The sequence below is a fragment of the Rhopalosiphum maidis genome, chromosome 1, assembly GCF_003676215.2.
Source record: "Rhopalosiphum maidis isolate BTI-1 chromosome 1, ASM367621v3, whole genome shotgun sequence".
Lineage (NCBI taxonomy): Eukaryota > Metazoa > Arthropoda > Insecta > Hemiptera > Aphididae > Rhopalosiphum > Rhopalosiphum maidis.
Window position 1 is genome coordinate 17,933,286 of NC_040877.1, and position 27,843 is coordinate 17,961,128.

A 27,843-nucleotide genomic window follows, 5' to 3' on the forward strand; every position below is an offset into this window, starting at 1 on the left:
TGTCAATATTAATATTGGCAATTATTTAGCTATCAATTTTATTAATAAATACTTTAGTTTAATACTTGTGACGGATTTTAAAATTTTTCTGGGGGGGATCCTAAATATTATACTAATATGTATGTAGATCTAAAATTCAAAATTTACAAAATAAAATCTAGTCTTCTTATAAAATTATATATGTTTAAATCAGTGTCTATGGGGAGGGGGGATCCAGACCCCCAGCCTACGTAAATCCGCCATAGTACTTTATTGTATTTAATATATAGCCACTAGGCATCATTAATAGAAACAATGATAATTCCTACATACATTTTAATAATGATCATATTATTTCCAATATTTTCATAACATCTAAGTTTATATCTATTTATAAATAGTATTCTCATTTAGAGTAGTGATATATAATCCTTTTTCTCATCTTTTATAGAAAATAATAGTACCTTAATACCTAATTATGTTGAACAATTTTAATATGGTCAATTTAGTCTATTAAAAAAAATATATATTTATTAAAAACAATAAAAAAAATATAAAGAGTAATATAATATTGCTAAAAAAATAAAATTAAAATACATATCTTTCTTTTATAATATATATACATATCTTTTTTTGTACTATAGAACTGTGATAATAAATATTTAAATTGGGAGCATTTTTGGTTCAATTAGAATTTCATTGACAGCACAAAATGATGGTTGGGTAACAGCAAATAAAACAGCTTCGGCGATATTTGATGGCTCGAGAATTTCATTATTAGAGCTGCAGTCATATCGTTTTAAAGCCTAAATTTAAAAAATATTTTATACTTTATAGTAAAGTATTATTGGTGGTTAAGAACAAATATTTGTATATAATGTATAATAGTATTTGTAATATAATATTATAATTGTATCAAAATGCAGGAAACTATTTTTACCTCATAATCACTAGTCTTGTGTAACAATTCAGTTTTAACATCTCCAGGTTGAATGCATGTGACTTTTATGTTATGCTCAGTCATCTCAGTTCTTAGTGCACTAGATATGCCCTCCATGAAAAATTTTGTTCCCGAGTATACCCCTAAACCTGGAAATGACTATGAAATGCCATTATTTTATAATTTATATTTATACATTGAAGTATACAAATTTTGAGTTTATGACTTACTCTTCGACCAGCATTTGATGTTATGTTTACAATATGGCCGGAATTTCTTAGTGTCATGGTAGGAAGGACAGCTCCAAGACAATTTAACATACCATTACAATTCACTTGTATCATTTCATTCCATTCGTCAACTTTACATTTGTCAAAAGTTGTATAAAACATTACTCCTGCATTTATAATCATTATATCAATTGGGCCAATTGATTCTTCAACATTTTTAACCACGGTTTTAACCTTTATTAATAAATAATAGCTATAAAATCTATTTACAAAATAATATATAACCTAAATAATTAAATGTACATTAATTGGATCAGTAACATCCATTTCATATGGAAAAACTATGTTTTTGTTGGTTACACCCAGTGAAAAAATCTTCTTTTTTAATTCCATCAGGCGATTGATTCGTCTTCCAGTTGGAATCACTATAGCACCAGCTAATGCTAAGCTTTTAGTTATTTCATAACCAATACCTGAAGAAGCTCCAGTAATCAATACAACTTTTGACTTTAAAGGCAAAAACTGTGTTGTTAATGGTTTAACTGAACCTAAATAAACAGGTATATTATATAGTTTATACAATACTTAAGGTTTATAGCACATACCATGAAAAAATGATGGAATGAAAATAAGAACCTTAACAGTTAACAGTAGACTATTTAAGATGATATAATTTTTTTTAATCAATATTACTATTTACTTAAAATGTAAAGACTGTGTGTAAATGTAAGGTTTTAATTTTTTTTTTTCAAAATATTTTTTTTATAAAATTATTCACTATTAATTTCAAAAATATCTTTACCTTCGATTAGGGCCGGTTGGGGAATCAAATTTAAATTGGCTAATGTCACTAAAATTCTACGGCATTCATTACTGTCTAAAATTGGATATTCTAAATTGACAGAAGTTAAATAAGATTTGACATTTGTTTTTTTCACTGTTGACTGATTCTCTAAATAATTATTATCTTCCACAGAAGAATTTAATAAATAAGCAAGAGAAGCTAATTGAGGTTGAAGATTTGAATTTTTTTCAATTATTTCTGACCATTTTTTATAAGATACACATTCTAAACTATACCCAATGTCTTTCATTACTTCCCATAAATATCTACAAAAAAAATTAATAATCATTATTTACATAAATTCATTTTAAAATGGAATTCATACTTTGAATCAAATGTGTCATTAATTAAATGATAGATTTTTCCTGAGGATTCATTTAAATTTTGTGCCAGTTCCACAATAGTATTTGCAACAAAATCAACAGGAGTTAGTTCAATCTGTAAATAATTTTGCATATTATTTGTTTGTTTGTCTTATCATTTATCTTCTTATAGCTTTCTTATACCCTTATATAAAAATATATTGAATACCCTATCAACTTTGGTTAGTATAATATTCACCTTCCAACTTATATCAGGATATGTATTTGTATATAATACACCTTGTATTATAAATAAAGTAAAATCTGCAAAGTTCCAGCAAGGTATCAATCTACTTCCACTTATGTTACCACATCTAAATATTGATGCTGGTAATCCTTTTTTAATAGCATTCAAAGTTAATTGTTCAGCCAGCCACTTAGTTTGCCCATAACCACTTTTGAGTAATGGTGCCCAGTTTTCAGGGTTATCATCTTCTGACAAATCTTTAAGCCCTTGAGGAAAAACAGCTGATGAACTAAAAATATGATAAATAAATGTATTATTTTTATTTTATTTTAAAATGTTTACATATTTTAATATTTTATTAATTTAGATTAATAAGTGATTATAAATATTGTAGTTATTTCTTATTATTTATGTTTCAAAATTTGTATCATTTTACACAACTTTTTTTATATTTTATTTTCAACACAAAAATGTATTTATGTAAATCACCACATATTATTGTAATTTACTAAAATAACACACATTGTAATCTATTCATATTAAATTTTGTATATAATTTTAATTTTCTCGAAAGGTCAATTGAAAATGAATATATATGATACACAACTTAAAATTATTTTGATATTTTATGATAAAAAATAATAAAAATAGCTTTAATACTGATTATTTTTTCTAACCTAATATGATGTAGTGGTTTAATTTTACCATCCATACAAAATTGTATTATATTTTTGGTACCTATGACATTATTTTTATACAATGCTCCAAATGGATATGATAAATTAACTTGAGCTGCTGCATGTATAACATAATCAATATCATAACATATTGCTTCATAGTCATCATCTGACATTCCAAATTGTATTAATGATACATCACCTAAAATATAGTTGAGCGGTTTAAGCAATTTAATTTATTAATGATATAATAAATACAAGGTTTAACTACTCCTACTTAAAACATAATATAGATTTTTATGACCAGAAAATTCCATGGAGTAGGTAGTTATAAAATATTACTGGGAAAATAAAACCTGTCCTAGGACAAAAATTTCAGAATTCAGCATTCCATATGATGCCTAAATCTAGTTATATATGTATGTAAATTATAAGTGTTTATCAGCGGCTATCTCGAAAAATTTAACAAGTGCTCATTTAAAAGAACTAGTACCCTTCCTCCTAACCATTATTTCAGGTAGATAGCCCAAAAAATTACTAATTTCATAAAAAATGTGCGTATTCACTATTATAGTATTATGTTATACAAAATATATTATATTTTATTATTATAGCATAAATATTACATAGTACATAACATACATAGCAATTTAGTACATAGGTAGATAGTTTAAAAAATTTTCAATTTTCAATTTATACAGGTACCTTTTAAGATAACAACTTTAGAATAAAATGGGCTATTTAAAGAACCAACATTTATATTATACTTTTTCATTGTCTGTTCAAGCTTTTCCAAAGGTTTGAATTCTGCTGAATCCCTTATCAAGCAGAATATGTTTACCTAAATAAAACATTGATAGGATACTTGTAAGAATAGTACAATTAGTATTAGTAAATATTAGTACACGGATAATTATTACTTGAGTTTGCAATAACTTTTGTAAAATAAATGCACCGACAAATCCTGTTGCGCCAGTAAGGAGTACATTACCATTGGTGAATTTATTTTTATTTAAATTTGCAGCTCTCCAAAACCATCTTATCATTTTATCTGAACTAAAAAGGTATATAATGTTTGTTATAAAATGTAATTATATGTATTTTTATTCAACCAAGAATCTGTATACATTACATGATAGAATCATCGACAAGATTATTTAGTTCTTTCATTAAGTTAATTTCATTTGATGCAGATATGTTTTGATCTAATAGTGATGCCATTGCTTTAACATTAGGATTTAGAAATAAGTCGTATACACGCAATTGAGTTCCAAATGTATTATTTAATTCACCAATTACACTAGCTGCTAATAATGAATGCCTAAAATTAAAAATAACAGTCAATACAAAATAATTTGATGAGAGTATATTTAATAACTAAATCTCACCAGTAACAATATAGTATTTTCTAGAAATAAAATAATAAAAGTTTTACCTATTATTATAAGTAGGTATGTATAATATAATAATCTCTTTTCTATGAATGTACTTATGACAGTTGGTGCATTCTATAAGTAATGGGAATTAATAGGGGCCTGGTCTATCATGAATGTGATAGAGTGTAGAGACAGTAACACACTGGAACAACTACCTCATAAATCTTGGAGGGGGAGCTTAAGCCTTTTAACCAGGCTATAGATAATATATATAGATAGTACATATCTAATATCTATAGCTACCTATATTACTATATTAGCTTGTTCACATTTTGTTACATTATAGTCATTATACTTCTTTATGGTCTATTACTAACAAAATGTGAACTGTACATAGTAAAATAAGATCAAATGTTTCATTTTATAAATTTGTGTTGACAGTCTAAAAAAATGGTGGTATTAAGAGTCTATGGTGGTTTAGTCTCACTAATTAAAATGAACTAACTAGTAACTACTAACTAAATATTTGAATTTAAAACTTTGCTAGGTATATAATCTCTCGTGATTTTTAATTTTTATTTGACAAGAATTAAATGTAGGTGTATTAATCGTATTTTATTAAAATCGATCAATACAAATAACACAATAGACAATTTGGCATCATTACATATTGATAATTAATGTGTAAATTGTTAGAAATTTAATAAAAATATGTTTTGAACATGATAACCTAACCACAAATCATCAATTTTTATATTATAGGTATAGATTTCTTAACTATATTCTATTATAGTAGGTAGGTAACTACTATAAAAATACTCTTATAGGTAGATTATTTTCTACTTACCCGCCATTCTCAAAAAAATTATCTTCAACATCAAGACTATAGGTTTTCAAAGCTTTACAAAATATGGTAGCCACAGTTTTTTCAGTTTGTGTTTTCCAGTTTTCAATTAAAATACCATTTGATTTATCCAAGATAATTTTTGGTAGAACTGACTTATCCAATTTACCAGAAGCTTCTACAACTGGCAATCTATAATTAAGTTATAATATACAAATTTTAAGTACTTTAGTCTTATTATAAATTATAATATTTAATGTTATTATAGATAATTGTTATTTATATATTATTGTAACGCTAGCTCCACACTCTCACGAGGTCGCCTCGTCGTGAAATGTGAATTGAACATTTTAACGACATTCCCCACTTTCTGAGAGGCCGAGAGTGTAGTTACTAGTTGGTGCTTCGTGTCCTTTAATTTGTGTTGCGACCAAAATACCGACTTGGAGTGTAGCACGTACGACACGAGTGAATCAACTACACTCTCGCGCTGCCTCGGTGGGTATTTAAAAGTTTTCCATAGCTAATAATAATATTATACTATTACATTAATATTTTAAGACTAAAGATAAATTACGATTATGAGTATTGAGTAATGACTATTGATATTATATTATAAGTATTATAACACTTATAAAACATAAGTAGTCATATTTAATTGACAATTGTGTTTAAATAAACTATAAATAGTCTATAATATAGTATTATAGTAAGTTTTGTTTTTAGGAATTTATTATAATATTTATTATTAGTATTATTACCTATATCAAATTTAAAGAATTGTCTAACACACACACACAACATATTAGGATTATATACGTGTTCTATTTTCATCGTACCGATTAATATAATTAAGCGATAAGAATTCTGAAAACTTATTTAAATTTAGCGTTAAGTCTTCTTGTGATCAACTTTCTCATATTTTTGATTTTTACTTCTCCAAAAGGAAAAAATTATAATATGTCAATTTTTTAAATACTCTTTTAATAAAACGTTTTTAGGATTTTGGGGGAATAACATAAAAATGTGGGAAAGTCGATTTGACGATAATATCTGTGTTCAAAATATTCTTATTGCTTCGTTACATCAATTAGTACGTTGGAAATAGAACACGTCTATAATCCTATATTGCGTAAGTATTAGACAAAGAAAGAAAATCACCGCTTTCGATTCCCTTAAACCAACCTAAATGCTATAGATGTTAAAGGTCAATCATCACCACCTCCTAAATTTTATTATCCAAAACCGTATAATAATATATTGTTATATTTCACAGCCAAGTTTCGAAAGCAAATTGGTTTTGAAGCAATGGCCTCATGAAATACCCTATCGTTCCTATTACCTTATTATGACGCTACTATACGTCTAAAACCCCGTTACTACGATGAATATACCTACTTTTGCGTTGATGTCTTCTAATAATGATACATTGACACTCAACAATCAAGAGTCAAGGACATTTGAGCTAAAAATATGCCTATAATTTATTAATATAGAAGTTTAAATATTCTTTTGTATAGTATTCGATTTGAAAATGTGTACGAATTTAAACAGTTTTATGTTGAGGAATTTTGTTTTTGTGTAATTAATGCTTGGCCCATACTCGTCTTTTGGCGGGGTTCTATGTCAAATGTCAAATTTATCAATACTCATTAATAAATAAAATGGAGGAATGGTGTTAAGACATCGGAAAAAAATGTCACGTTCTGACTACGAAAAATCAAGGCCCAGTTTACACGAACATTTTTGAGTATCCGAAAAACAGATCTCTATTAGATATATCGTATACATACTAGTTACAGCAAGGTCGTACCCCCCAAAAAATGTTCACAGGGGGGGAGCGTATATAAATTTTATTAAGTGGTGTACCTATAAAATAATGATAAATTTGCGAAATGCAAGAAAATATTGAGGAGGATTTGAGCCTTCCCACCTATGTACGACATTGAGTTACAGTGAAGTATTTGAGATATATCAAAACATTTTTTAATAATACTAATATAATATTGCTTTTTTTCTATAAAATGTTACTTAAAGCTATTAGAATATTTTTTATCATACTTAAAAGTCAAGAGTTAAAAACTTAAAGACACACATAAATGTATTCACAAGAAAAAATAAAAAATGATCTTAAAAAGTTAAAATTACTGAATACATTAATTAATACTTCCTTCAGATAATCGAAATTATCAAATAATGTAATAAATAATCTATCGTTTTTTTGTTATCATAAAAAGTAAAAAAAAATAACGGTGCCCAAGAGTCACCCCTATATGTTCTATATATACCTATCTAAGAAGAAGAAAAATGGTGGAACCATGTAAAATGGTAATTTAAGTTTCAATCTTTGTTTTAATGATGATGCAGATAACTTTGCTTCAGCTTCTAATACAACATAACCTATTAAATACTTGTCAGTGCCTTCTTCTCCGATGGATAAGACACACACGGAATTTACTTCAGGTTCACTTAAAATAGTAGCTTCAATAGCCTATAAAAATAAAGTGTTTATAAATTATATTAATATATCATAAAATCTAAGAACCAATAATAAGGGTCTTTAATGGATGCATACAATACATAAAATATATAAATTATAGTCATATATTTATTTAGATAATATTTGCAAAAGATATATATTTGTGATTAAATAATAATCACATAATAAATGTCATATGTGATAGCTAAACAAAAAATAATTATGTAATAAAAACACTTGCATCTGGTAGTTTAATGTATATACTATAGTGCTATACTAACCTGTAGTTCAACAGTATAGCCTCTAATTTTAACCATAGTATCACAACGTCCACAAATCTCTAAACTTCCATCAGATCTTAAATAACCCCAATCACCGGTTTTGTATAATCGATCACCAAATTCTTTTGGTACTGTACTGGGTCTTTTAATGAATCTTAAAGCATTTAATTCGGGACGATTTAAATAACCAATTGCAAGTGTAGGTCCTCCGACATAAATCTATGTATATACATATATAATCATAATATTAAAGCGATTATTATTATTTGAGAACCTAGCGAAAGAACATTATTCAACCGAATAAAATATAACTTTACCTCGCCTGATATTCCTATGCTTTTAACTTTATATTCGTTGTCCATTATTATTATGTGAACACCAGGCAAAGATGCACCAACGGGAGCAAATTTGCTTGGTTCTAAGTTATATGCTTTTGAAACATCTATAAAATATTAAATAATGAATATTATAAAATAATAAATATATTATTTAATAGTTACCAGCACAAGTCACGTCAGTGACATTCAGACACACTATAAAAATTAAACATTTTAACCCACGGAGCAATTTTTTCCATTCTGTCTCTTAAAGAGGATGTCATTACTTCTCCACATATCCAAATTTGTCTGATGTATATGCAATAAATAAACAATTATTACAAAAATAAAGATATATTTAAGTATTATGAATATTAAATATGATATAGCCTAATAGTTTTTTAATATTTGATTAAATATTTTACTTAAGTGATTTGAATCCTTTGGGAATGTTTATACCCTTGTAATCGAGGACTGCTTGTAAAAGCGATGGTGTGAATAACATTCTTGTTATTTTATTTATCCGTAAAAACATTAGTAATCTTGGCGGATCGTAAATCGCATCATCAGGAATTATATACATCGGAAATCCTATAAATATTTGCGCCGTGTATTACATAATAGACAACAAAATCTAATAAATATGCAATTATAAAAAAAAAATAAAAAAATAACGAAGTACGTATATTATTTAATTTAAAATTCTGTAAGTATAATATATATTAATCATAACTGTTTCGTTATTAAGCTAATTTATAAAACTTACAAATTAATTCATGTGATTAAAATAATATGTTTACTCTTTATGTGTTATCAATTATTTATAAATTTATTTTAAATAAAAATAATTAATAGGTAAAAGGTAATATATAATAGTTACATAAAATATCAATAAAACGTACATGCTGGATTATAGTGATTATATGATACAACCAACTCTTTAAGAGGCCGCAACACTCGCATGTGTTGTCTCCGTCTAACAAGTACGTAACATGGCAAATGTGTGCTCAGCAGATCACATTTAGCTCCGTTAGCTTAAAAATTAAAGTGAATCGACCTATTATGAAACTTGCTGGTAAGAACATTATCTGTGCTTGTGTGTTGGTTTTTTACGATTGTTAAGTTTTTAAGTGAGTTATGAGCATTTTTAATTTACGCTAAGTTATATACGCATAATTTACTAAAAAATTGAACTATCGTAAAAAACTAACATACAAACACAGATAATTTTCTTACCATCAAGTTTCATAATAGGTCGATTCACTCTAACTTTTAAACTGACGGAGCTAAACGTGATCTGCTGAGCGTAAATTTGCTTGTAAGACAACTTCTAAGACAGAGATAACACATGCGGGTGAGATGCCCTCTTAATCGTTTTTGATCTTTAATGTACTGTTTTTTAAAAATACCACATGTCCACAAATACCATCTACTACCAATTAATTAATAAAAAAAAATATAAATTTACCTTTAAGTAATGGTCTAATCATTTCCCAAATAAAAAATACATTACAAGCTTCTCTGTCATCATCCACGTAAGGGTATGCTTTATGTCTCCATGTAAATGAATACACAGCACCACGATGAGGACATTGAATACCTTTACAATTATTTAGTTTTATTAATATGAATATTTGTTGTATCTGTTTAATTTTCATCTAGCTATATAACTATACAAATACATTAATATTTACTATTGTGTATATAGTCAGTAGCAAAAGAGTTCTACAGGACTATACATTTTCATTTTGTAGCCAAATCGTTTAAATTAGGTAAACATAACTATATAATACATAATATAACTTTATAACATTTGACAAAAAAAGTTTTGATCTAGTAGTTTTTTATTATTATATTTTAGTCTATTAATCAAAGTTAACAATAAATTAATACAAATAGTCGCTTTAATATATTATTGTCTAAACTAAATATTTAAAAGCCTACATTGGTATATGGAGTTAATAAAAAATTAATAAATTTATATAAATTGTATACATTATATAAACACCATTTTATATTAAAGCAATTTTTGTATTAATTTACGTTTACAACTAAGTTAAATAGTTTTGTCTATGAATAATAAATATACATATAATAAATTTTATCTTGACATTATCTAAGATTAATTTTAAAAGTATCATACATTTTTAACGAAAAATACCTTTTGGTTTTCCCGTGGTGCCAGATGAGAACACTACAAGAGCTAAATCATCGAGTTCATTTGGTTCTTTCTTGAGAAGTGATTTATCCACTTGTGTTTTCAAACTATCGTACCAACCATTATCCAAGTAAATTAGTTGCTGTTCTTTAAATCGACTTTCAAAGAATTCTTTGGTAAGAATTGCTTTAGGAGACGAATCCTCTAAAACCGAACGAAGTAGTGGTAATGGATAAGATACCTCCAAGATTAAACATGCGCCACCTATACAGTTAGAATATAATTTGTTGAATATTAAATTATTAAACCTTTACAAATAAAGAATTAACAAATAATAAATGTCACTAATGACGTAGGTACCAGCTTTATGAATAGCAATGTAACTAATAGTATACTCAAGACAACGTTCCATCATGATTCCAACCATCGAGTTTTTGGTAACACCAATGCTCCTTAGTTTTACGGCCAATACATCTGTCATTTCATCTAATTCTTTAAACGTGACCTTAAATGAAAGTAACAATTGATTATATTAAATGTCGAATTTATATAAACTATAAACAACTGAACTAACCGTTGATCCATCGACATTAACTACGGCAACTGCATTTGGGGTAGCGTTTGCTTGAATTTTAAACATTTCATCGAGGCATCCTTGTTTGTCATAATTAGACATATTTACAGCAGGAACTTTTGACATTTTAATAAACAAAGTTTTATTTTAATTAATAATAATGATACGTATTTAGAAATTTAAATTTAACGTTTAAATATACCGAGTGAAATAAACCTAATAAACACTCAACTACAAGTTACAACGTATATATACACTCCAACTGTAGCGTAACCGCACCTAAACGACTAAACATACTAATAATCCTAATATTATGTTTTTATCTATAACCAATTAATAAGGAAATAATATGTAGTCTGATGTACAACAAAGTGGCGTGATTTGGTTTACAAGCATCATATTAACGATGTGTTTATATTTACTACCGTAACTGTTCTATCTGGCTGTATGTATTTACAATGTATTGTATCATTTTTTCATATTTAAATATTTATAAATATTAATATAAGTTGTGAATATGTTTTTTATTAATTGTGTTTGTATTCAAAATTATGTATCACTTATAATTTTAATTTAAATATAAAATTAATAATAAGTATACATTTTATTAATCTTTTATTTATTATATAATCAAATTATAAATCGAATATTCTGATACTAAAACTAATTATATATTGATAATAATGATAATTATAATTATTGAGCTACATTAGTCATAAGTCAAAAATGTAAATATCCAATATATAGCTTGTTGGTTCTATTAAAATACCTAACCGTATACCAACAGTCAACACCTACAAGGTTTAAAAGAAATATAGATGTTAATCATATTTAATAATTATCATATTATTAGTAAAATTGTTATATAAGTATATATAGGTGTTTAAATTAAAAACTAAAATTTTTTTACATAATTTAAATATTTGATTTACGTTAATTAAAATTATATATCAATATAAGCTTAGTTTTATTGAAATCGTATACCTAGGTAGGAGTGTAGGACAGGTATGAACTTATTCATTGATATGATGAGTCTGAGATAAAATGCATATTAAATTATGTAGTTAATATTGATGTACAAAGTTTCATGTTAAATATGGGTACCAAAAAAAAAAAAAAACTGTTAAAATAATATTCTAAAGTATAAAAATAATTTTGTAAGTAAAGTCATATTAATGTGTACTGAAGTAATTTATTGTTATAGACTCAGTGCTGAACTTCTGTCTAGGTAAACTAGGCAGCTGCCTAGTGGCTCTTAGATACCTACCTTCTCGCCTTCTCGGTGCCCAAGTATCGAAAAAAAAAATGTCACACAAAATCAATCAACATGGAGAAATATTTTGTATATAAAATATTATTATTTATTTATTTATTTATTTTAAGGCTTCAATAGAAATAGCCTTATATAAATATTATTATGAGGTAGATAGTAACTTGGAAATTAATAATATGTTTCACTATATTGTTAATGTTATGGATGTATAAAGTAATAATGTCTATCTTAATCATATTTTATACATTTTTAATAGCAAATTAAAAGCAGTTTTTATTAATACATTTTAAAATTACGCCCTTTTTAGAAGCTGTTTTGGGGCCCGGAGACCTTTAAGTTTGATACTATAGTTATGGTAGATAGTAGTTAATCCATTTCAGCAGCTATTTCAAAAAGTATTATTAGTTGAATTATTTTGTATATATATTTTTTATGTTTCCGGAATAAAGTATTTATTGAATGAATAATACAATTCATATATAAACCTAGTGTCGGTAAACTGGATATATAAACATGGCTAACAGGTTTCAAGTAGTCAAGTACTTATCTATAAGTATAAATTAGATACTTACTACATACCTAACTACTTATATTAGTTATATTGTAATTACTATTACGCAATTAAACGAATAACTATGTTTATATTACTATATAAAATGAAGCTACAGAAATATTAACCAAAGACCACTTCAAGATCCGATCCACTTTTTCATAAAAGTAATAATACATTAGCTCTGATATCACCCTCAAAAGCATCCGCCATCGAAACCCTGCGTGGTTGCATACACTATTATGGTACGGCATCTCTTGAAAAGTGACTGCATACACAGAGGACAGTTAATAATAAATATATATATTTATATATTTATAGATAATAGAATATAGACCATAAAACGATTCACTTATCTAATAAACTGGAACCAAAAGAATACAAATATTCACATTTCCCCCCAATTAATAGGGGAACGTGATTAATTTTTAAGGAAATAATGACAGTATAAGTTTTTAAAATAGCTGTTTAGAATTGGTCCTCCTTCGAGAAGACGTAGTTAATATTTAATAATTTTATTTGCATTATAATATGAGTTACCTATTGATAAAAATATGATAAATGTGATACCGTGTAAACGGTGATCTAAAAATAACGTTTTTAATTTTTAATTTTTTCTTTGGTTGAAGATAAATTATTTTTACATTATTAATTATTTCAGCAATGCATGTATACACAAAGAGTGTTTTCATAAAAATAATAATTGTCATAACGTCTGCCAAAATAATTCAATAAATATAACTGCATGTGTTTTAGGGGCAAAATGGGGACGTGATATCTAAATGATGATGATATTTGTTTTTATCGCGATGAACTTTACTTTAGTCTTTAATATGTCTATTGATGGCTAGATTAAATGCACAATCTTTAAGAGATATGTTCATAATCTTTGTGCTGGTATTGATGTGAATTTTGTTAATTTTTTTTATATACACATTATATTACTCATAAAACTATTTTTTTTCTTTATGTTACCTATTCATACAATTATTTGTAAATATGAAATAAGAAAACTTAGATTAGGTAATAAAATAAATAAAAAAATCAAAAAAATTGTTTTTAGTTAAATTTTTATTCAGTGTATAAAGAGTATTCCATTTTGCCCCATATATGGGGCAAAATGAGATTTTTAAGTTTTCAATTTTTACTAAGTTAAAAATTATTTTATTGTTATTAACTAATAGTTGTATCATATGAGATGACATAAAAATTATATGACTGTAATTTTAGAAAAAAATTATACGAAGTAAACAATTTATTCCTATTAAAACCTTATTTCGTCCCATGTTCCCCTATACTCGACAACTTATATATTATACTGCCGTAGTGCCGTGTGATTCTGTGAAGATTTTCTAGTAAAAAGCGAGGTGGCGTGGTATTATTCCACCCGAATCTAAACTTCAACGCCTAACAGTTTCCGTATCAACTATCAATATCTTAATATCTATACATGAAAAATAGAAATATTAAACAAAATGGAAGCCCGAGGTTTAAGTGAATCGAACACGAGATCGTGGCAGGCGTTTATACTTTATATAGCATAGTCCAATGGTATTAGCAGAAAAAAAACAAAATCAGTCACACCGACAGTAAGACTCAAGTACTCAACTAACTAAGTATCGAAATTTGAGACTCAACCGATGCCCCACGTGAATATTATGATTCAATTATATCTATATGATATGACATTAAGTTAAATTTTTATAAAAATAATAGATATAAGATAGGTATTAACTGAAGTTCATAGTCTTCTTAAGAAATAAATAATTTGAATATTATTATTTATTGGTTATGAATTTATTATGCTTACTGGATAAAGCAAAATGATTTTACTAGTGCTACACAAAAAATATATATCGTCAACAGTTCAACATAGTAACACCTTTCAACCTTTGTAACAACTCTGCAGCCTGCAGGTACTTGTACAAGTAGTCTTAGAATACTAACTATAAAGTTCTATATTCTCGATATTTCGATAAATTTATGGTCTAGAGATTAAATATTTAATTAAAAGCTAATGCGTCTGATTTGATTTCACGATACTATTTTAAATGTTAGATCTCCGGAAAAAAAGTTTCCGTGTCTGCGGTCTACCGCAACACCGCGAAAGAAGTTAATTTTCTATTAGATATAACGACCTGCGTTATGATCGTAAAAATATTATAATGTATCAATGTATAGTATACTCGGGATAGTTTCAAACTGAAATGCGTGTATAAAGGTTTATATATACATTATGTATTTATGATTTGTGTAGATACTGTTTTCCAACAGACGGCGTTACCGTGTTTGTGTAGGAATAAACTATATGTCTACACGGTAGTATGATATGAGGCAAGGGGTTGTTTAGGATTGGCAAAGTTTGTAGACCCAGCGTTGATAAATTGTGTCGGTCAGTCAATGTCTCAACGAGTCACTTTTTAATCAGTCTCTTCTTTTATATGAATTATGAATATATAAATATTATAATATAGAAGATTAACCTTCCTCGTGATCGTATTTACTGTTGTTATCATTATTATTTAATTGTTAAAATTTTTGAACTGTTATTGTTGTGTCTTGTGCGTTTAATAATTAACTATTGAGTTTAAATGTTATTTGCGCGGGAATATGAATAAAATTAATTGATTATTTATGACGAGGAGCGCTACAAATTCTCAAATTCACAAGAACCCTCATGAACCGTGATTGGTCTCTTATTCCATTTAATATCTATGTTGTTATTAGTGATAACTCATACAGATTACAGATTACAGATTATTCGTTATTTTGTTAAGACATTATTAAATATTAATTAATTAACGCTGTGGCTGTATTAAGCCGTTAATCGTTATTATTACATTTTTTCTTTTGTTAGCCATTTGGTTTGTAAAACTTTTTCTACTATATAGTGTACTGAAATTTTATTTTTCCGGAATACCAAATAACCTTTTCTCATGATTTTTAACTATACATTTATCTAATTGTACCTATTGTTTTGTTTATTTTAAATACTTCTTGAATATTGTATTTTCCTATCTTTTATTTTGGATTTTTACTTCTAACAAGTAACAATAATATTAATTTTATACATAATTACATTTAAAAGTGCCAAAAGTTATTATTTTTAAAGGCAATTTAATACAAAGTTTAAATTTATTTTTCAAAATGAGTATGTTATTTGATCAAATAAAATTGTTACACAGTCAAAAGTTACACTCCAATGTCATAAAAGTGGTAAATTTTTTATATATTTAGAAAGTGTAATTTTATTTTATTATATTTTTTGATTAATTTTACTTAAATTTTATTTAGGCAGAGATGGTTTTAAAAGTTAGTGAACACTCAACAGATATCTTAACAGCCCCACATAAATTCCGTATATTAGCATATCAGGGTGATTCACATTATTACTTAGGTAATTATCGTCAAGCAGAAGCTGCGTATAAAACAGCATTGACCTTTAAAGATGCCTGTTCTACAGCAAAAGCTACACAAAAACAATATGATGGATTAAAAGATCCTATGCCTGATTTAGGTTAGTATAAATAATATATGTAATACATTTGTAGTTTTGTGTTTTATTTATTTTTATTAAAAATAGCAAAATACTGTTTATTCTTATAGATATAAAATATCATTTGCATTTATGTTTGGTGAAATTAAAAGATAATAAACAGGCTTTAGCTATTTTACAATCAGTACCATCCAAACAAAGAAAAACTAAAATTAACATGGCCATAGCAAAACTAAATCATCAAATGGGCAATATTGTTCATGCTGTTACTGCTTATAACAAAGTTTTAAAAGTAAGTATCTTCAATCTTTTGTAATAGTTTTGGTATTCTTGTCGTATGCAGTCTACTACCCATTTCTATATGTCACATGTGGTCTCTGTACACTTGTTGTTTACCACCCATGTTTATATATGCCTACCACATAGGTAAAAAACGTCAAGAAGTCCTCTTTCCTTTAAAAAATCTATGGTATTTTCCAGTGATGGGAATAATCGAATGATTTTAATAATCTAATGATTAGTAATCGATGTAATGAACAATAATCGAATGCTTTTTTATCTTACTAGCCGTATACTATTAACTGACTACTTTATAGTTTATACCAATAAAAATAATAATACAATTAGGTAGGTAAATAATTTATAATAAAATAATCGAATAATTTATCAGTTCAAATAATAATAATAGATTAGGTGTGAGATAGACCATATTATATAATGTGTAAAGACATGCGTGGTAGATGACAAGTGTGAGGTAAACCGCATACATCAAGAATACCAGTTTTTTTATAAGCTAGATATTATATTACTGTTAATTTTCAATCTTATTGTTTAATTTTAACCTCTATAAAAATTGTTTTCAAACTTAAAATTAAATTGTTATAAAAAAATGTCTTAAATATATCACTTATATTTTAAATTTATATTCATAAAAATAAAATTAAAATCAAATTTAAAAAATTATTTCTGCATTGTTTGTTTTTCTCAGAATATTTAACTAATTTATAGATAATTTAATTCAGTTTTAATTTAATTTTCAAGGAATGCCCACTAGCAATTGAAGCAGCTGAAGGGCTTTTGAGCTTAGGTGTTAAAGGAAATGAAGTAAATGCTATTATGTTAGAAATGGTTGGAATTAATGGACTTGAATGGTTAGTGTTTAATATTTATGAAATTATATTACTGATTGCATATATATAGTATATATTATATATATTTTTAGGATTAGTGGTTGGATAAAAGCCCATGCCTATCTATTTCAACAGACTGAATATCCTGCAGCTATTAGTACCTTAAAACAGTTGGATGATAATTCACCTTTATGTAATAGTAATAGATTATTAGTAGCTATTGGAAGATCATATTATTTTTATGGAGATCGTAAAAATGCACTAATTTACTTACAAAGAGTTAGTATTTAAAACCATTCCTTGTTTCAATTTTTATTTTTTTTTAAATATATTTTAAGACAGTTCATGTTGTAGGCTTACAGGTTAAATCCACTAATGCAAGATGGTCTGTGTACTCTAGCTATGTGTCTATACATGGAAAAACACAACAGAGAGTTAGAAAAATTACTCCCGACAAGTTATGCAGATGAATCATCGATTGATTCCCATATGTGGATTGTTCTTGCTTTTGTATGCTATAGTAATAGTAATTATTCAAAAGCTTTGTGTTTGGCGCAAAAAGTATTTATAAAGATTTTTAAATAAATATATTTAATATACTGTGTGCTAACTATTATGTGATTATACAGGCTTGTTCTGTTGATCCAAGAAATATTGAAGCATTATTGTTGCACGGAATGATATTAACAAGTATGAAAAAGTATTCTGATGCTATTTTACAATTTCGTAAAGCTAATGATGTAAGTTATTAAATTCTCTTTTTTTATCATGATATAATGGATGTTTTATTTCTTAGATTGCTTCTTATCTGTTCGATCCACATAAAGGTATGGTAGATTGTTACATAGCATTGCATAAGATGAGAAATGCTGTAACAGCTGCTAGCAATTGTTGTAAACAAATGAATAACCATCCAAAAGCATTAACTGTAAGTATTCATTTTATTAATAATCTATATGTTATATATATTTTTGATTTAATAGCAACTATATCATTAATGCAAAAGGTTGTTAAATTTTTTTTTAATTGATCACATTTTATAAATTAGTATTTTTAAAGCAGCAATATTTCTATGTAAATACAAATCATAAAAAAAGTCATTTTCATTTCAATTTTCTTGTTCCCTATTTTACTTAGAGGTTGGAAAATTTAGTAAATCAATATCAATTTAGTTATTATATCTCTTAAGTAAATATTTATAGGTTTCTTTGTATTTGTAAGTATATATTAAATAATACATATTTATTTTCTAGTTATATGCTTCAATATTAATGAAAGATCCAATGACTGTTGGCAAAGCAAAAATACTTTTGGAAAGAGCATTAAATGTTGACGAATATTATCTTCCAGCAATATATATGATTGCTCAGATATTTGAACAAGAAGGAAATTACAGTCCTGCTGTTGCTGTATTACATAAGCAAGCATTAGATCAACCAACTTGTAGATTATATCAAATGTTGGGTGATTTAAGTGTCAAACAAAATCAATTAGAAAAAGCATTTGACTTCTATTATTCTGCACTAAAGTAATTAATTTGATTTATATTTTATATCAATCATATGGATATGGCATTTTTATTTTAGCTAAATATACACTTTTAAACTTACATAATAGAGAGAGAAATAATGATTCTCACATGCATAGAAGCTTTCGAGCGATAAAGATACTAACATTTAAACAAGAAGAAAAGAGATGTTATAATATTGTGGTTAACAATGATATTAGTCATTTTGACTTGCAGATTTTTATATAAGGCCGTATCCATAAATTTAATAGAAATTATAATTTATTTATATATATATTAAACAATTATATAAATTTAATAAATTACTATTAGGATAGGATAAGCTTCAGCAATTTTATTTAACTTATATAATTTTGCCAATTTCATCAACCTTTAGTGTTGCACATAGACCATGTGGTAATTATTTACTCCAATTCACGATCTTGTAGTAATATATCAGTCTATGCAATGATCTAGTTATCTTATTATTATTATGCTATAATTACAAACACAGAATTGTACAACTTGCATTGTATAGTATATTTATTTGTTATTTTTTTAAATATTTATAAAATAGGTGAACTAAATTGTCTAATGCTCTAAAATTAAGAAATTAAAATATAATTTAAGATAATTAAAGTATAATAAAATAACATTTTTATTGGTCAGGGAAATGTGTTTACTTTACATGCACAATCTTTTTATTTAACACCGTTTCACTTGATTACACTACAATTACAAGTTGCTTAACTATCTTTAAGGATTATTTGGTATTCTTGGTTAGGTATAATAAATATTATGATTGAATAAATGATATTAATATTATATAATACCTTAATAATTTAAGTATAATTATGTTTTAATTTTTAAAAATAATATAATTTAGGTAAATATTGAATACTAATTGTAAAAACAATAAAAACATAGTTTAATTAGAATATTTCATCTGATAACAATAGGATTTTTTATTACAATTTATTATACAGATTTTATAAATTTAAATTTAAAAAATTCACTTAATAAATATCATTTAATGCTTTTTTTTTAGTCTTGACCCGAATAACAAACGAGTTATGGAGAGTTTAGAGGGTTTGGGAAAACCGTGCAATACTTCAACAGCCACATCCGCAGATTCTACTGGACCCGTTTTAAATGGTTCACTTTTAGATGCGACATTTAGTGGTGTTAATAATGCTGAAAATGAATCAACACCATTCAATAATGCTGTACATGAAGAAGATACATTCATGGATTCTGATCATGAAGGATCTGGATCCGACATATCTATATAATTCATGACAATTTTAACCTATGCCAACGAACTCGGATATTATAAGTTTTCTTATTGATCTGCCTTGTGATTATGACACGAATAGTGGACAATCTCACCATTTGGGCATCTTACAAATGCACTGAAACATTAAGATAATGAACATTTTGTTTTTTATTATTTAATTAATTAAAATACCTTTGATTTCCAAATCGTTTTTTACATACTCCACAGATATTAAATTCAGTCAAAGTGATATTTTGCGACTCATAAAATATTCTCTGTTGTTGAATCTAATAAAGAATAATATTGAATATTAGAATTTCAAGTACATATTAAACAATATTAATAATTATTACTTTTAAAAGTTTAGCATAAAGTAGTCCACGATTCACTTGATAAAGCCTTCTATTGCTAATTGCTTTTTCTTGAGCAATAACTAGAAAATTACTAATACGATGAATGGGTATTTCATCTGGTAACACTTTTAATACATCTGGAGTAGCTATTTGAGCAGCATTTTTATTTAAAATTTCAATAACTTTCTCTAAATTGGGTGCTGGTTTTGATACATCACCTAGTCCAGCTAACCAACTATCTGGAGGGTCAATGAGCAATCTCAATAGTATAACGTAAATCTATAATTTTTTTTAATGTATAAACATAAGATGTATTATAATTTTTAGTTATAAAAATTACTTGATCACAGTTTTCATTTTTTGATTTATAAACTTTATCACAGTATTCAATTGCTCGGTTAACATCATCTAACACAGTGACATACATTGACAAGACTTGTTCATGGCGACCCAGTTTACCTAATACTATAGCACGTTCTTCAAAAAATCCTGTTAAATTATATGTTATAGTGGTAAGATATCTTTAACAATTTAATAATAGTAAAACTTTTTTAATATTACCATCCAATGGAAAATGTACCAATACTGTTTCAGGAGTATAATACTTTGATTGTTCTAAAAATTCCAGAAGTTTTATTTTAGTATTTTGTGCTGTTTGTTCATCAGCTTGCATTGACATGGTGTTATATTTTTGAAGCTTTTCTCTATATTGATGTATTAAAGCATTATGACATATAGCATTAGTATCATTCCAAACGTGTATTACATGTTCCATATAAGGTATAATCAAATTTTTATGATTTCTAATTAAAAAATCTAATACTTTAGGTCTAGGTAAATTTTCTACTTCAGCAACATCTTCTGTAAATATAGTAAGCCCTTCTTCTGGATACTTTTTTAATACCCAATCAGAAAACTGTAGAATAATATCAATATTATTTGAACCTATAATGTAAATATTTTGTAAATTGTATTAATTCATATAATAAAAAATAATAATTTTAATTAATTACCAATATTTTGTAGGTACTGAATAGTTCTTTCAGGTCCTTTTAGATTAGAATCGAAATCATCCGACTGCTTCTGAAGAAGTTCTAATGCTTTACTATGTAGTCCTTTAGTTTGGTACAAAATTATTAATTCACTGTATTTCTTATACTTTTTTAAGGTTGTTTCAGTTTCTAATAAATGACAATGGTTAAGTCTTAAAAGAGGTGCTATCAGAGCATCATTGGTCTATAACACAAACATTTAAAAATTATAATTTTTTCATTATTTTTTATATCTATAGCTAGCTTACTTGTAAATAACATTTTAGAAGTGTTGTGTCTATAATCTGAAGTAACTGTTCTTGATGATTAGTATTTATTTCAAGAATATCTGACTGATTTTTAATATTGGGTTCTTTCAAAAGATTGAATCTCACCTAAAAATTCACCAGAAACCAAGGTTTAATCTTGAAATACAATCAATTAAATTAAATTCTCGTCTAATTACTTCAGTTAAATATTCAATCAATGCAACAATTTTTATTTCCATCTCTTTTTCAAGTATTTCTTCTCCATAATCTGAATCACTTTGAGGTAATAAATTTGGAAATAATCTGATAACATCATAAGGATCTGTAAGAATTAAATCAATATTGCTCAAAGATAAATTTTAAAATATTAATTATAAATTCTTCTTACCCGTATTTAATTTCAAAAACTCTCTCATGGATTCTTGATATTTCTTTTTTTCAAATAAATCATTGGCATATAAGGTTCTAATTTGTGATACATTTTTTTCTTTATCATCGATGGATTCATCGGATATATTCTATATTATATGTAAAATATAAGTATGAATATATGATTTTTATTAACAAGAATTATTACTGTATAAAAATAGTATTGATTTACTTTTATAATTTTTTATAACAGTTAAAAGGGAATTTTATTGTTGTTACTAGGGCTCAGATATAAATGCCTTTAAAAATACCAAAAATGCATTATTTATTAAATAAATTCAAATTATTATGTAAAAAAAAAATATAATATAAAAAAATGAGTAAAAACTTAAATTACATTAGCATTACACCATACAATAAGAGAAATTTACAATTTCAGTCTTTTCCAATTTAAAACCGGATTACCTAGTATTAAGTTCAAAATGTAAATAATTTATATTATGTAGTACTAATATTTTAATGAAGTCAATTTTTTTAGTCATAATAGGAGAAATTTGTTAAAAATGCCCTAAAAAAATTTTATGGATGGAAGACAGAGTACTTGAAACAAATTTGTAGCTTGGAAAGCATGTGTAAGAGATTCCAAAAAAAAGATGCAAATGCATTGAAATCCGAGCCCTAGTTATCACATTAGTTATCATTTTTATTTTTATGTGTACATGTTATTAAACAAATAAACTCAAAATATAGGGATGAAAAGTGAACTGAAATATTAAAATATTTTAAAACAGATACAATATCTATTAAATTTAATAAGATTGAAATGACTAGAAATCAATATAGGCGTGTCCATGGGGGGTGCAGGGTATGCACCTGCACTCCCTGCGATTTCAGGTGGCACCATAATACTTTTTTTAAATTTATGATTTCCGTTCTATATATTGTAAATAAAAAGAAAGCGTTTATTAGACTGCATGAAGTCAGCTGTGTTTGGCCAGGTTGCATTCTCGTAATATCCACTATTGTAGTCATAGACGTTATTTAATTTGAAATACAGATTTTTTATATAAGAAGAGAGCATATACATGACAGTTGTAGTAATCAATGTTTTAATAAACATTATTTAAAAAAAAAAGTTAAGAAAAATGTACATTTCTATAAATAATTTTTTGTAAGGAAATAGTATTCAATTTAAAATGCATTATTCTATGTAAAACATAATTTAGTAATCTTATTCTTTAGAGTTAACTACTTACAGCCAATTTTAAAGCAAGCTGAAAATCTTTATCTTCAAGAAGCCGTTTGATTTGTTTAGCAAATGGAACTGCTTTTAAACAGCAAACATCCAACGTAGACGAAACATAAATTAAACCATTTTTACAAGTAAACATATTCATAGTTTTAGAAGAAGCTGATATTACTTGACGTGAAACCGAACTTTCGACTGATTCTATAGTTTGTACATACAATTTATCACTTATACTTGCAATTAAGTAAGGTTCATCATACACTGAAATAAAATTATATTAATAAGTACAATAATTAAGTATATTTTTAAATATAAAACTTTTACATACAAATAATAGACGGTGTGTCCAACCATTTAATAAATTGCTGTTCAGCTACTTTACCCATTGTACACATAACAATTAATTGAGAATCTTTGACAACACCAAACATTGTGTCAGATATTTTGGTTATAATAGGTTCTTGATTTTTGCCAGTTAAGATCAATGGTTTTACTTGTTCCATAGTAACCTAAAATAGATATAAAATACAATATTTAAATTTCTTTAACTCTATTAAATTTAACTAAAATATTAACATAATCAGAATATATCAAGTATTTATTTTAAAACTTAAATTCTTTTAACAGGTAATGGATCATATTATTATAGTTGGTACACACTATAAGCTATATACTAAGATTCTAATTTTTAAACAATGAATCATATTATTTACTAAAAACTAGTTAATGAAACTTCAACTGTTATAAAAATGTTTGCAAAAATAGAAAAATATGATTTTTATTATTGCTGAACTTAATTCCTAAAACTTACATAAGCAAGACATTAAAAGCTATAGGATGTAGTAACTAGTAAACTAATAATTAATGCAAAACCAAAAATTCAAAAGTTTGATTTAAATTGTTTTGTATCTAAAACAATAACCTAAATATCAATATATCATTAGAAGATTTTTTGATAAACTTAAAAATGAATGTTTCCATGGTCTATCTCTACATTTACTTTTCCATTAATTATTTATGACTGTTACTCTAATTCTATGAATTAGGTAGGTACACTTAAGTTTTTATTTATATTTAATTGTTATACTTTATAATACACCTTTTAGGAATTAGTTTATTTATTAGTTTTCACAGTTTAACTGATAATGAACAGGTTTAGATTTTCAATTGCATTTAAATTTTAAATTGAAGCTTATTATTATTATTATTATTATTATTCAATATTCCTCATGACCCATGAATCATATTTATACTAAAATATTCAGCTTAAAGTTAATTTACAACTATCTGTGGGTATTATGAATCCCGAATATCTGATCTATAGTTCAAAAAACTTAGCCCATTTAATATTTGTACAATCAATGTCTGTTGTTGACAAATTAAATATCTCAACCAAATTTAATTCCTTAAAAAAAAAATCAAGTTTATCAGAGTATAATTACTGAATATAGTAGGTATAGAGTTTAACTGGTATCGAGATGGCTGATAAAGCAGAACTTGTGACTAGAATAATCACTGGCATTATAATAATATTAAAGCCTCCATCAAACAAAACAAACATGGGAAAATTAATGAAATTCAATATTAACAATTAATAAATTAAAAATGACTAAAAATCACAAATCCAAAACACTGCAATAGATAATAGGAAGTCACTTCTACAGAGCAATAATTAGATATTCATTCTTAACCTATAAATTCCTAATTAGTTAAGATCCAACACTCATACACCCTTAATGCCTAATTGATTTAACAATTCAATATATCATTTAAAAATGTTCAAAATTTCAATACATACAAAATACCTAAATATCAAAAAATTTAGAAGAAGCTTTCAAGTCTCAAATAATATAATATCACAAAATCCTAACTAACTTAAAATATTGTAATCATTTATAAAAACTCACATATCTTAGATTTTAATTGAACCATGTAATTTCAAATAAATATAATGTACACATATAAATATCCTTAAACATGTTAAAAGCTATAGATATATTTTATAAAATCAATAAGTAATTCAACAATATATTTTTTAATGCAAAAAATTAAATTATTAAATTATTGTGAAACACGATAGTTATTTTATGAAATTTAATGTAGTTCTATAGAAAAAAATTGTATTTTTAGTGTATTATTTAATTATAAAAATTGTTATACATTGTGTACAACACAAAATATTTTTTAAATATTTTTTTTTATAGTTGTTTATTCATACATTTAATAAACAAGGCAATACAACTACACAATTTTAAATATTTGCATAGCTTATTATAATATCATTCAAATTAATGAATATTTGATAAACATAACTTTTAATTTTTAATATTTTGCAACATATTATTTATTTTTTTTATTCTCTAGGTTAATAACTTATGATATTTAAGTATTAAAAACTACCATCTAAAAAAAATATATAGTTATTATTATGAATACTTACATCAAATAAGTAATATTCATTTTTACAGCCAATAATTACTGTTTGATCACACCACACTAATGTGCGAGGTATATCTGGTAAGTTAATATTTTCAGAATGCTCTAAAAAATCTTTTCCTTTCCAATAGTAAACTTGCAATTGTCTTTTAACAGCTACACAGAGTCGAACAACTGTGTTACTGGCATTACTTTGCAATCCATCGGGAGTCTATAAATTAATTTTAATAATTTTTTTGTGTACACATTACATTTATATAAATAATTTACCTTCACATTTACAGTAAAAGTACTAGCACCTTTAGTTTTTTGTAAACCAGGTGTTTTTAAATGTATTACTTTATCTCGAGATACATCGAGTACACTAACTCTTTCATCTAAAAATGTAATAAAAAAAATTAAATAGTATAAAAGTAGTTTATTATTAAAATATTAAATACCTGATAGACAAATAACTATTTGACATTCTGATATTGCAGTTAATTGTAGTATAGGTCTTTTGCTAAACGTTTTATTACAGTCAACTAATTGTACTCTAGGACTGGTGGTATATAAGAATATGTGCCCTAAACGATTACCAACCAGCAAATAATTATCTAAAAAACAAAAGAATGTTATTAATAATAATTTTATATGGTCACATATATTCATATAGTTTGTGATATGTTCACCTATTGATATTTAAATTTATAAATTATAAACTAATTGGAATATAATTAGAAGAAATATTAATCAAATTCTGTAAAAACAATTTATATAGGTAATGAATATGGCAAGGAAATTCAAATCAAATAGAATAGTCTAAAACACTGTAATGTTTTTGATGCACATAATAGTTGAAAAACAAATAATTGATCATATGATGCAGATTTCTGTATATCATCAAATATGAACACCCGTTAAAAATTAATAATAATAATAAAGATTGAATAATATTCTTTAGATACAATAAATACTTTTCAAGAATTAAATATAAAATTAAATTCAAAGGTATTTATGATGAAAAAAATTACCATAAGCAGTGATACTTTCGATTTGTACAGAATACTTTAACAGTTTTACAACTTCGTACACGTCATGCATTTTGAACTGTAAATCATTTGCACTCGTAAATCACACAGGAGTAATAATTTATAGCTCTGTAGTCTTTATTGAACAAAGATTACTATACCTAGAATAGGTCAAGTAACTAAAATTAATCAATTGAACCTAGACCGACATATTTGTATTTGTACAATACAGTAGCTGAGTTTATGACGGTAATTAATATTTAAAATGATTTAATTATTTAAAGACTTAAAGTTAACAGTTAATACAAATATTTGACCATTATTGCCATAATTATCTTTATTCTATATAAATAAAATTGATATTTGATTCCCAAACCCTAAACTCCAAATAGTCCAAAACTCCTATGTAAAACCTAATCAGTAATCCTAAATTAAATGCAAGATATGTTATCAATTACGATAACATTGATAGACGTCGTTCGGCGATGAATTTACATTACGTTGTGGAAAGTAAAACGGTTTTTTTATTCTTCCATTTACAATTTCACGAATTTCGCGGTCTTTCCGTAAAAATATTTTTAATTTTTAGATCACATATGGTCGAGTGGATCTACATATTTTACGAATACGGTAATGATATAAATTT

General features: G+C 25.8%; 3 protein-coding genes across 3 annotated transcripts; 1 reads left to right on the forward strand and 2 right to left on the reverse strand.

Annotated features, from left to right (window-relative positions):
* Window positions 1-567: 567 nt before the first annotated feature.
* Window positions 568-11,374, reverse strand: LOC113557060 (linear gramicidin synthase subunit D-like). Its single transcript, XM_026962352.1, is given in 22 exon segments — window positions 568-785; window positions 920-1,078; window positions 1,150-1,383; window positions 1,453-1,697; window positions 1,952-2,259; window positions 2,319-2,431; window positions 2,555-2,831; window positions 3,220-3,421; window positions 3,925-4,060; window positions 4,140-4,275; window positions 4,352-4,540; window positions 5,443-5,631; window positions 7,728-7,930; window positions 8,200-8,418; window positions 8,517-8,641; window positions 8,700-8,715; window positions 8,717-8,825; window positions 8,942-9,107; window positions 9,985-10,116; window positions 10,678-10,938; window positions 11,035-11,179; window positions 11,249-11,374. Coding segments are annotated over 22 exon segments (3,834 nt in total). The 3' UTR covers window positions 568-641.
* A 4,763-nt stretch (window positions 11,375-16,137) lies between these two features.
* LOC113548567 (anaphase-promoting complex subunit 7) lies at window positions 16,138-20,637 on the forward strand. Its single transcript, XM_026949513.1, has 10 exons — window positions 16,138-16,287; window positions 16,366-16,588; window positions 16,678-16,859; window positions 17,609-17,718; window positions 17,790-17,976; window positions 18,052-18,258; window positions 18,327-18,437; window positions 18,494-18,625; window positions 18,951-19,225; window positions 20,253-20,637. Exons 1-10 carry the CDS (start codon window positions 16,219-16,221, stop codon window positions 20,494-20,496), a joined length of 1,740 nt encoding a protein of 579 aa, XP_026805314.1. The 5' UTR covers window positions 16,138-16,218; the 3' UTR covers window positions 20,497-20,637.
* Window positions 20,474-27,729, reverse strand: LOC113548566 (vam6/Vps39-like protein). Its single transcript, XM_026949511.1, has 15 exons — window positions 27,201-27,729; window positions 26,628-26,783; window positions 26,458-26,564; window positions 26,192-26,398; window positions 24,080-24,260; window positions 23,759-24,012; window positions 22,522-22,651; window positions 22,331-22,455; window positions 22,134-22,259; window positions 21,847-22,069; window positions 21,395-21,778; window positions 21,174-21,322; window positions 20,834-21,112; window positions 20,673-20,767; window positions 20,474-20,616 (listed from the first exon to the last, which is right to left on the reverse strand). Exons 1-15 carry the CDS (start codon window positions 27,268-27,270, stop codon window positions 20,547-20,549), a joined length of 2,556 nt encoding a protein of 851 aa, XP_026805312.1. The 5' UTR covers window positions 27,271-27,729; the 3' UTR covers window positions 20,474-20,546.
* Between the last annotated feature and the right edge of the window lie 114 nt (window positions 27,730-27,843).

What these genes read in the sequence shown, in the direction of transcription:
- LOC113548567 (XM_026949513.1), top strand. Translation starts at nt 16,219, where the DNA reads ATGAGTATGTTATTTGATCAAATAAAATTGTTACACAGTCAAAAGTTA. An exon ending in CTTATAACAAAGTTTTAAAA is followed by an intron (nt 16,860 to 17,608) that starts GTAAGTATCTTC and finishes TTAATTTTCAAG; the next exon opens with GAATGCCCACTAGCAATTGA. An exon ending in GGAATTAATGGACTTGAATG is followed by an intron (nt 17,719 to 17,789) that starts GTTAGTGTTTAA and finishes ATATATTTTTAG; the next exon opens with GATTAGTGGTTGGATAAAAG.
- LOC113548566 (XM_026949511.1), bottom strand. Translation starts at nt 27,270, where the DNA reads ATGCATGACGTGTACGAAGTTGTAAAACTGTTAAAGTATTCTGTACAA. An exon ending in CTTTTACTGTAAATGTGAAG is followed by an intron (nt 26,399 to 26,457) that starts GTAAATTATTTA and finishes ATTAATTTATAG; the next exon opens with ACTCCCGATGGATTGCAAAG. An exon ending in GGACACACCGTCTATTATTT is followed by an intron (nt 24,013 to 24,079) that starts GTATGTAAAAGT and finishes ATTTTATTTCAG; the next exon opens with TGTATGATGAACCTTACTTA.